The sequence below is a fragment of the Schistocerca nitens genome, chromosome 1 (assembly GCF_023898315.1).
Source record: "Schistocerca nitens isolate TAMUIC-IGC-003100 chromosome 1, iqSchNite1.1, whole genome shotgun sequence".
Lineage (NCBI taxonomy): Eukaryota > Metazoa > Arthropoda > Insecta > Orthoptera > Acrididae > Schistocerca > Schistocerca nitens.
In genome coordinates this window covers 857,569,460-857,581,460 of record NC_064614.1, presented here as the reverse complement: position 1 = coordinate 857,581,460, position 12,001 = coordinate 857,569,460, and the positions used below count along the sequence as shown (strand labels likewise).

Below are 12,001 nucleotides of genomic sequence, written 5' to 3'. Positions count from 1 at the left end.
CCCAGCATATCCAGCCACCACTCTTAATTGATATGCTTTGCAGGCCAAGTACAGTTCCTGTGTCACCTCAGAAATTGTTTTTCAATAGAGGAGTCACTGAGCTAGCTTGCTGCCAAGCCTCCTGTAGCCACTTGCTGCCAAGCCTCCTGTAGCCACCACAGTGTCTGGGGCTGCAAGCCACTGATACTTGGTGTGTACATTACTGTACACAGCTCTTCAGTTGTAGACACCTGTTCATGACCACGTGGTCATGTGTGTACATGAGACCACCCATATAGTCTTCCATGCGGGTATACTTAGGTCACCACTTCACCCCTCAATGCCCAGTTATGCTCCGGGCTCCGACTGCCTATCAACTGGCATGAGTCTTCATTATGGACCCAAAGCTTGTTGCTGCTGCTGCCCTTTACAAGGTATCATCTTGCCTTTGCTGTGAGCACCATATGATGCTGGACTTCTGCCAGCCACTTTCGAAGGCACCACTTCACAGGATCTCAGTTTGATCTGCCCAGGAGAAACCACCTCATGGGACCATGTTGTTACAACAGCTTGCTGTTCGTCAGTGACTGCCCCTGAGCTCCAAGCCTCATTGGACTGTGTTGTTTCTTATATTTCCTGCTCCTCATGGCTTGGATGTTTGTAGACTTTGTCTTAGTGAGCACTTGCTAGGCATTATCAATGACTGACATCAAGTTCTGTGGACATTGTCTTCATATGCTGTACTTTTTCTAGTTCATGTTAATAAACAAACAGTTGTTATTGCCAAGTGTGTTTCAGTGCTGTCATTAAACTATTCGGCTGAAAGATATAACAACTGTCACTCAAGAATTTCTCAAAAAGACACATTTGCACAAAATTTTCAAAATATCTCACACGGAAAACTAAACAGAGCATCACTGGTACTGCATGACTAGTCATGTTTCTCAAACTTACTAGTTCTGAAAATTCTATTGAAGGTCCTACCTTTTGAAGAAATTGTTTTAAGTAAGCTTGGTGACAGGTGTTGGTCTTCCAAGACATTTTATTTCAATTTTCTTCTCTGACAACTTACGGGAAAATGCTTGTGAATCGAACCACCTACAGCATTTATTGCACTCACAGTAAATTAATATCATTGTGCTATTTGTGTTGGATAATACATTAAATCTAATGTGGCCTGGGGAAAAAAACAGCATATACAACTACAATTTAAAATGTACTGATATAATGCAGGAAAATGTTTGGCTATCAAGAAATTGATTTCACTCTACTTGTCCCTAACACCCTTAAAATGAAGTTACAATTACAATAGTTTTAAATTGAAACTTCCTGGCAGATCAAAACTGTGTGCCGGACCGAGACTCGAACTCGGGACCTTTGCCTTTCACGGGCAAGTGCTCTACCAACTGAGCTACCCAAGCACGACTCACATCCCGCCCTCACAGCTTTACTTCTGCCAGTACCTGTGAGGATGGGGCGAGAAATTCAGAACTGAAAGATGAATCAGGCAGTCATATCAGAATCACCTTTGCTTCTTATGATGAACTGTCACTGTAATGAGGTTAAAAAGATCTTGAGTCAACATCCATTCTCCATTATTAAAGTGTAGGGTGTTAAGCTAAGAAGAAGAAGAAGAAGAAGAAGAACCTCCCCTTGACATGTAAGCCAAAAATATTAATTAAACATTGATTTTATTATGAGAGTGAAATTTAAATGACTGTTTGGCTAAACATGATGTTTTCTAAATAAGCACATAAAAATATGCACATAATACTGTTTCAGTATTACAGCAGTATTAAAACATGCTTAAGACACAACATTTAAACCACTACCTCTCATTGTTAGCAGTTCCGCATATTAAGCTTTTTCTAAATGGCTACCTCACCTTACAGCTTGTGGTATAAAATATTTCAGTAAAATTGTGCAAGGGGGTACCCAAAAATTGGAATTATTTTTTAAAAGCTATATGTTTTCAAATTGTTTATAAAACAACCTTATCCCCTTAAAAATACTATCCATTGCAACTAATACATTCCTCCCACTGCCAGTGCTTCCACTGTTCGAAACATTTTTTGTAGTCAAGATGGAATGTAATGATATTATGGTTCAAATGGCTCTGAGCACTATGGGACTCAACTGCTGAGGTCATTAGTCCCCTAGAACTTAGAACTAGTTAAACCTAACTAACCTAAGGACATCACAAACATCCATGCCCGAGGCAGGATTCGAACCTGCGACCGTAGCGGTCTCGCGGTTCCAGACTGCAGTGCCTTTAACTGCACGGCCACTTCGGCCGGCTAACAATATTATGAAAAGGACTGTTGCTACTCACCAAATGGCGGAGATGCTGTGTCACAGACGGGCACAACAAAAAGCTATATATTTGGTATATTGTGACAGTGTTTTTGTTGACCCTATCTGTGAGTCAGCATTTCCACTATATGGGAAGTAGCAACTTTCCTTTTCATAATATTGTGACAGCTCCTACCTCGCTTTTCTCTTGAATTCTTCAATGTTGTTAAATCAGTGTCCTTTCCACCTTTTAATGTGTGGAAATAAGAAAAAGTCAAATAGAGGCAGATCAAGTGAGTGAGTTGTACAGGGCAGTGGAACCATGCCATTTTTAGTGAAAAACTGTGTAACAGAGATAGCTGTGTGTGTTGGTGCATTGTTGTGGTGGAAGGTCCAGTCTCCTGTCTGTCACAAATCAGGTCTTGTTTGACAAATGTTGTTGCGCAATCTTCTTAAAACTTCAGGTTTGAATGATGGCTTGACCTGGGGGAACAAATTCTGAATGAACTACACCCTTGGCATCAGAAAAGCAAATCAGCATTGTTTTGATGTTTGATTTGACTTGATGGTAATGTCTTCCATTGGCTTGACTATTGCTTTGTTTCTGGGTATAACCATAGCACCATGACTCATCACCAGTAATGACCTTTGACAGAAAATCTGGATCAGCTTCAAGCTGTTGCTTCAAAGCACAACTTGTTTCAACTCAACATTACTTTTGATTGTCAGACAGAATCCGAGGAATAAACTTGGCAGCGACCTTTTTCATTCCCAAATCTTCCATTAAAATTCACTGAACCAAACTCCAAGATAACCCACTAATCTCTGACAGTTGATCAATTGTCTGTTGACAGTCTGTGAGCACAAGCTCTCGAATTTTTCCAATATTTTCGTTATTTCAGGCAGTTGACAGAAGTCCAGAATGAGGATTGTCATCAATCGATATGTCATCATTTTTAAATCAAGCAAACCACTTGTACATTTAAGTTGCTCCCATACTGTCTTCTTGGTAAGCTGATTTTCATATTAAAACAGTTTCAGCAGCATTTTTACTGAGTAGATAACAAAATTTCACAGCTTCATGTTGTTCACTTAAACTTACCATCATAGCAAACGAAACAACAACAAAACAGCACTAGCAAAAACAATCACTGCAGATGAACAGAACAAGCCAGGGTGACAACACAGGCGTCACTGAACTGACAATGAGTTGCACTATATGTGCCTAGCAGCAGAAATGCGTGCTACACAAGCTCCATCCAGGGCAATGTTACCACTTTTTTTTTTTTTTTTTTTGTGGGTGTGGGGGGGGGGTACCCCCTCATACTTATTAGATGTATGAGAAAACATTAACTTTCCAAAGAGTCATCCAGAACAGGCCGGCCGCGGTGGTCTCGCGGTTCTAGGCGCGCAGTCCGGAACCGCGCGACTGCTACGGTCGCAGGTTCGAATCCTGCCTCGGGCATGGATGTGTGTGATGTCCTTCGGTTAGTTAGGTTTAAGTAGTTCTAAGTTCTAGGGGACTTATGACCACAGCTGTTGAGTCCCATAGTGCTCAGAGCCATTTTGAACCATCATCCAGAACAAATATGAAAAGACTGTGTTGTAAACAACATGCTTTAATGTTAAATAGTTCAATGAAAATGAAATACAACTTCAGCAGCTTTCTTATAAACATTATATTTATTCGTAACATTTTGCTCTCATGTCCAAAACCGAGCGAGGTGGCGCAGTGGTTAGACACTGGACTCGCATTTGGGAGGACGACGGTTCACTCCCACGTCCGGCCATCCTGCTTTAGGTTTTCCGTGATTTCCTTAAATCGCTCCAGGCAAATGCCGAGATGGTTCCTTTCAAAGGGCATGGCCGACTTCCTTCCCCACCCTTCCCTAATCCGATGAGACCGATGACCTCACTGTCTGGTCTCCTTCCCCAAAACAACCAACCAATCATGTCCAAAATGATACGACACAATGGATTCAATAAAACAGAAAACTACTCATACATACCCTGTTACATGTTCATCAGTGGTGACAACATATAACAGTTACTGTCTTCCTAAGGATAACAAGATGAGTTTGTTAAGATGCACCTATTATGTTTCTCTCAATCAGCTAATCTAAGTAACTTTTCCTTTGTGTCTTTGGCAGAAGAATCCAAAAGTTCCAGAACAGTAAGATATTATTATCATTCTCCTATGTCAATTTCAGTGCCATCATTTGTGATACCTCATTATAAAACTTTAGATAAAACTATTTTTAATATAATAACTTAATTTGCTGAAGTTCCAATGCATAAAATATATCTAAATTGAATAGTTGATATAATCAGAAGTTAACAGTTTTAAAAATTTAAACATTTATATTGCTAGAACATACATCATTTTCTAATTTATCAAAACACTCATAGTTTTGTAATATAATGTTATAATGAACATTTTCACAGGTTTATGTTTCTCACCACGCCTGGAAATGTGTCAGGGTGTTTTGCCTTATGACTTAACAACCCTTCCTTTGGTGCCTGGTATAAATCAGGTAGCAGACCTTGATGCAGCTCTGCCATACTTTGAAATGATATTGGAATCAGGTTGCAGTGACAGGGGACGTCAGTTCATTTGTTCACTGCTTGAACCTGCATGTCAACCAATGGGAAACAATGTTTTGCTTCCTTGTCGTAAAGCCTGTAGAGGTATGTTCACTTTACATGATCAGTATACATATATCACATTAATACACCAAGACATCTTATTATTCATCACAGTGTTAAGCATATTTTACGATTAACTAATATACCTTGTAAAAAAAAGTAGAACTATTCTCATTATTCATTTTGTACAAAAGTTCCAAAACTCTAATTTATGCATTTTAGTTCTCATCTGAAGAATGTTTTTGGCTTACAGAGAAAGTACAAAACACAAAGAGAAGGCTGAAGAAATCTTAACTTTATTTAATTATGCTGACTTATTGTATTTTCAGGGTGATCTATACTAACAGGGTGTCATAGCAATTTATTATGCAAGTGTATACAGACTATTCTTTGTGTAATTTTGAGCACTTTTGTCTGTAACAAAGAGAAGTTTTGATAAACTGATCTAACCTATGAAAATCCAGCAGCCAGCTAACAATATAGTTCACAGTTTCAGAATTCTAAATAATATTTTATTTTTCATCTGTTGTCTTCCTCCTCTATTTTGTTTTACATGAAGAGCACGAGTCAGTTAGATGAGAATTATCTGTTGTAGGTCAACAATAACAATAAAATTTATGGTGTGAAGCTGTTAAATAAGATTTAACATTCAAACAAACCAAAATCTATTAATGACACAAATTGCTTTCATTACAACTGTCCTAATATACATGTCAGTACCCAGCTACAACATTACAAGTACTATTAATTACAGTATGTCCTGTGCAAAACATTTTCACACATTTAGTGACTCTCTCGATCATGCTTCTCTGAACTCTTCAGACATAACTGCATCTATGAGACATGAGTTGCAAAACATGCATTATCATCTCTTCCATGTTCATAGGCAAGTGTCCTTATAGGAACACTCAGATGATTTAGTTTAGGTGAAGGCAAAGTTTGTAAAATTAGCCCTCCAAAACTGAGTATTTCCCAGGAAAGGCTTAGCTTAAAAAAATTGTTTATGCCTTCCAAAGCATGTGGGTACCTCATATAATCTCTGAAACAACACATGAGAAATCTTCAAGAATATCAGGCAAATTGTTTGTGAGAAATAAATAATACCTCTGTATATAACCAGTCCATCAATGAGTACTCACTTCATCAGTTTCTCATCTTCCGCATAGTGCAGAGAACCTCCATCTCTTCCTCCTTGTTCTCTTACTGACATCCCTTCACTGCAATGCATCTTCTATCCCTTTGTCCTTTTAACCTTGACTGCCAATGTTTCAATACTTGGTGTAAATGTCCAAACTGCTCCGGCTGTTGCTACTAGGTAATCTTCTCCATCAGCTTTGTATTTAAATTTTTGGAATGGCTGTTTTTTATATCCTGTTCCTTCAATTCTTGTTTCGTATTTTGTTGAGGCATCTCATCTTTGGTACTTTGATCTGACTTTTGTTTTGCTTATTCACTATGTAATCTCCACAGCAATAGATCAATGTCAGGTTATAGACACATCCGTATAAAACCATCTTTGTCTCTTTGGATATTTATCTCTTGCTGAGAATGAGTTCCGGCTGACTATGTTAAAAAGGCAGCCTAATGCTCCATCTCTTTCTGTAATTTCGTCTTCCCATCTGCACAGACAACAGAGACCAAGTACTTAAATCCACAAACTTATTCTAGTGGCTTTCATTCAACTGTTATGTTTCTTTCCTTTAAAATCAGAGTTTTGTTTTTGTCAAATATATGCCTTTACTCCTTTCTTCTTTAACATTTTCATTCAGCCACTGATGTTGTGTTGAAGTTTTGTTGACTAGAAGATCCTGTCACCAGATCACTTGCAAAAGCCAAATGGTTGATGTAAACCAGTTTCATCTGGTAATTTCTAAAGGTCACTTTTTAATTTTGGCTCTACAAACCTTCATCAGCCACTCAAGATATCTTACAAAACACAAGGAGTAAACTATAGATTTGCGAGATTTCTTGCTTCATAATAAATTTAGATCTCAAATTTCTTGCTCTCATAAGGTCAAAAATTTGCATACAGGCTCCTAGCAGATCTATATAAAGCCTGGCCCATTCTACATAACTTTATGCAACATGTGGGAATTAAACATCCTGTCTCCAAATATTCTGGTTAATACATTGATGCTAAACATACCTGATGTCCACAGTCATGAATGACATGTGGGTTACCTTCACACGAATGAGTAAGCATGTACTTCAACAGTAATTCTTCAATATTTGGTATGATGCTTCATAGACACAACATTAAAAGTACATTTCATTCCCCTGTGTAACTGAGGAATTTTTTGGACACTGTCAAAGATGACATCAGCATCAGAAAATTAGGTATATTCCAGATCTGATGCCAATGTGAAATGTCATTATATTGGTCAGATTTGTTGTATGGTGTAAAGCCTTTGCAATGAACACCAGCAAAATATATGACCCAGCCAACAGAATAAATTTGCAATTGCTGAGCATTGTCATAGCATGGTGCACCACATAATGTAAGCAAAGGTAAAGTCTGCATTGTTAGGTTCTTGCCCCTGGAATTGCATTATGAAGGAAATGAAATACATTATAGAATGGACAAACTCAGTAGTATGGATTCTGAATTCCAAGTTGACACAGCCTGGTACACTGCACTTCCTACTGTTTGACTGCAATGAGAATGATGTATGAGCCTGCAAGGTGTAGCCTTCTACATGGGTGTACGACAGTTGAGCAGAAGTGCAGAGATGTGGCCGTATGGTGCCCTGCGGCACTAATGAGACATCATTCAATTAAGTCATTTATTTCCAAGAGTCTTACAATCATTCTGTCTTCTTCCCAGTGTGGCCTAACAATGGCCGTGCTGAGCTCACATTGCACAGGGTGTAGGGTAGCGTGTCAGTGCCAGGTGAGGAGTCTGCTGGCACAGTCCTATCATTATCTGAGGCCAGAGCCATGGCTCCTTCATAGGGCAGTACAACAGCATGGTTGCAGCAGCCCAGCATGGCTGCAGATGACTGTTGAGGCCTCAGTGTTCTTGTCAAGTGAAGCTGCACTGCGTGCTTATGTTGTTGATTGTCAGGGTGGCATGTAGGCAGAAGACTCAACAGCAACATGAAGGACAGCACCAGTGGCGGTCCCAGATACAACTGATAAAGAAGTACTTGTATTGCTCAGGAGTTGCAGCACTGGCACCCTTTTCCCAAGATGAACAGCTCCTTGTGTAGCCACAAGTATGATTAGCAGGAATCAGCTTGAAGAGCAGAGCAGCACACAGCATAGCAGGTCATCCTGCAGCTAGCAGAGCTGGCCTTCCATTGGTATCAGTGATGCAGATGGAGTGACCAGACCCTGAGAATCAGTGGAAGGAGGACAGGATTTCATAGCATTCAATGGCCTCATTCCCCTATATCAGTGACCAAATGTTCTCTTGTTTTCTGAGCCTGTCACTGTTCTTGGCTAGACTAATATTTAACTTCAGAGTGTTCCTTTATGCAAAGTTTACCACCTGAAAAGTGTTTTTGTGTCATCCCTAGGTGAAGTTGCTACACTTAGTCACATTACTGAAGAATCTTACACTTGCACTGCACTGCACTGTTGTTTAAGTGCTGAATCATGTGTTCCTGACATTCTGTCTTGCACAGTCTGAGGCAGTGAGCACCCTGCATGTTTGTACTGCAGGTTTTCTGAGTGTAAACATTGGGTATGCCATTGTTGCAAAGTTGACAGGTGTCCACTCGGCATTATCCCAGTCATAGAATGAAGGCTTTCACAGCTGGATGACATAGCTTCTGGTAAACCTTTCAGGATGTGAGTATATATACGTCACTCTCGGACATCCGACCAGTAAGTCAGCAAGACTCAGTGGAGGAGCATCTCTGAGGATGTCCTGAAACATCAGGAACAGAAGAGTTTCTTGGACCACAACCCTACATCCAAAGAGGTTTACCAGCAGCTATTATCCCAGTCGGTTCCCACAAAATTTTATTCTTGTACTTAATTATGTGCTCCATAAAAACAGTAAGAATTTACAAAAGGTCCACATAGCATCTATTTTTGGTTCTGCTCCCAGTCACAGTGACACTTGACAGTAATCACTGGGCTTCCTACACACACTGAAGCCAACGTCTTGGTTTGCAGTAGGGCTTTTTTGACACATTAACATCATCTATCTTGTAGCAATAACATTGTGCATCCTTGATCTGTGAAAGCAATCTCCCAAAGAACACCACCTCAGTATATTTACAAGCACTGACTACTTACCAGTAATCACCCGGAGCGATCACATTAAAATTTACGGCAGTTGGCTCAGTGAAATACTGTGGGGTTTATACAAGTAACCTAGCACAGACTAGGGTACCACGAATGCAGCAAATCCACTGGGAATGCCTGAATTGTCAAAGTATTATACTCTTGTGTTTGTATCTGCATCCCACAATAAAATATATGTGAATGTCTGCACCTGCATAATAAGTTATGTATGGTAAAAACAATTTGACATTTTAAGCTTTCCTGCTCAATCAACTGTTTGTATCACTTGCTCATGTTGAGCTGCATGCAATCATTACAAAACACAGTATTTCAGTAGTGTACCTTGGCGTCATCTTCAGGTGAAGCCTGTAGAATGAGCATCTTTGCTACATCATGCCTGCTTTATACTCTTCTTGCTCCCCACCCCTTACCCCATTACCCACCCAGATGCCACTATGAGTGGAGTAGTGGAGGGAAATGCTGTGTGTAGACTCTAGTTTGGCAAGGTATGTTGTCAAAAAATTGCACTTTGTAAATGACTGCACGTGGCTGGAGACCTGGGAGCAATAAAAACAAATTGCAGTCTGAGAACCAGTAAAAAATTGTAGTGTATACTGCCATATACACTGCCACCTTTCATTATCAGAGTTATAAAAGAAAAAAAAAAGAAGCTTGTTCAGCTTATTGAGATAATTTTGCTTCACAAAATCATGTATAAACTCAATGTGTTCTGTAGATCCCAACAAGTAGAAGAACCTCCATGGATGTGAAATGAGCCAAGGTGTACATTAATATGAGCCAAAGAAATCATAGAAACGTATTGTGTACTGTGTGTTAGCAATAAATTATCACTATACTGCTTAATGCTATTCTTGCTTTTGCCATCTAAATTTAACTGAGTAAATCAGTAAGAAATCTGCTATTTTGAAAAAAGCTGCTGCTCCCTTTGTTTTACTATTTAGCTGCTATTAGCAGCTTAATATGCACTTGATAACAATGGTGTTTTCCAAAGAAAATGTAAAAAATATTTTCTTTGGAAAATACTATTGTAAACTGTAAATACTGAGTCCTATTTACAGTACATGGAAATATTTCTCTACTGGGGACAATGACTGTCCCAATAACAGAATTGAGATAGTTGATAGTGAACATCGACATGTCTACATTGTATCATGATTCAGAACGCATTGTTGTCTTTGTCTCGCCCACAGATATTCCCCTGCTCTCTGGACAGTGATGCACGTAATTATTGATATCCCAGCAAGTACATTTCTACTTGTCATACAACTTTACAACAAACACTGCTATTTGCCATGTAGCTCAGAGAACCCTTCAGTCCCTGATTCTAGATATTCAGATAATTTATAGAAAGAGTGGCTAGTCGTTGTTGTGGTTGTTGTTGTTGTCTTCAGTCCTGAGACTGGTTTGATGCAGCTCTCCATGCTACTCTATCCTGTGCAAGCTTCTTCATCTCCCAGTACTTACTGCAACCTACATCTGCAACCTACATCTGCAACCTACATCTGCTTAGTGTATTCATCTCTTGGTCTCCTTTATGATTTTTACCCTCCACACTGCCCTCCAATACTAAATTGGTGATCCCTTGATGCCTCAGAACATGTCCTACCAACCGATCCTTTCTTCTTGTCAAGTTGTGCCACAAATCCTCTTCTCCCCAATTCTATTCAATACCTCCTCACTAGTTATGTGATCTACCCGTCTAATCTTCAGCATTCTTCTGTAGCGCCACATTTTGAAAGCTTCTATTCTCTTCTTGTCCAAACTATTTATCATCCATGTTTCACTTCCATACATGGCTACACCCCATACAAATACTTTCAGAAACGACTTCCTGACCCTTAAATCTATACTCGATGTTAACAAATTTCTCTTCTTCAGAAACGCTTTCCTTGCCATTGCCAGTCTACATTTTATATCCTCTCTACTTCGACCATCATCAGTTATTTTGCTCCCCAAATAGCAAAACTCCTTTACTACTTTAAGTGTCTCATTTCCTAACCTAACTCCCTCAGAATCACCCGATGTAATTCGACTACATTCCATTATCATCATTTTGCTTTTGTTGATGTTCATCTTATATCCTCCTTTCAAGACACTGTCCATTCCGTTCAACTGCTCTTCCAAGTCCTTTGCTGCCTCTGACAGAATTACAATGTCATCGGCGAACCTCAACGTTTTTATTTCTTCTCCATGGACTTTAATACCTACACTGGCTAGTCATAAGATTTTTATTTTGTTTTAAATTTTCAGGGATTTCCAATTTAAAAATAATAAAGAGTACCATAACTGTATTAGGAACTGAGTGTAAGAATTCAAAAGTCCTAAAAAGGCTTCCAAAAGATGTACGGTCATCTACTTTACACATTTTACTACTCACTTATGCTGAACAAACATTTTATTTATGTTAAGTGGTATGCCCCAAAGGATAATTCCATAAAACACGGAGTCAAAATATACGAAATAAGTGACCTCTCTTGGGCTTTTGCTCAGCAAATCAAAACTTAAAAAATATGAAAACTTGCCATTCAAGATAAAGAGCTGGTAAAAGAAAGCGTAAAAGACATTCTGAAAGACTGGTTAGGACAATTGCAATGATCCTTTAGAAATTTGAAGCACTCTCTCAAAAGCCTGTAGTTCGTAGCAACTACTTCGAGTGTCAGGAACTTCTTACAGGACAGTTGTGTGAATTCTTTCTGTGACCATGAAACATTCAGAATCAGAATCAGAATTTTGAATACTAAATTAAATCATCGATTTAATGTACAGAGGACTCGTCAACACTGCAATTAGAATTCATTTGTATTACAGAAATAATACATAACAAGAGCAT

General features: G+C 39.0%; 1 protein-coding gene and 1 non-coding gene across 4 annotated transcripts in view; one reads left to right on the top strand and one right to left on the bottom strand.

Moving 5' to 3' along the window:
* The window catches only part of LOC126263428 (uncharacterized), a 623,908-nt gene that overhangs the window by 591,978 nt on the left and 19,929 nt on the right, over window positions 1-12,001 (top strand). For all 3 annotated transcript variants that reach the window (XM_049960530.1, XM_049960525.1, XM_049960538.1), the window contains exon 5: window positions 4,717-4,959. In XM_049960530.1, the coding sequence (XP_049816487.1) occupies window positions 4,717-4,959 (243 nt within the window). The remainder of the gene's footprint in view (window positions 1-4,716; window positions 4,960-12,001) is intronic.
* Trnas-uga (transfer RNA serine (anticodon UGA)) lies at window positions 1,327-1,401 on the bottom strand. Its single transcript has one exon. It is a non-coding gene; the product is annotated as a tRNA-Ser (tRNA).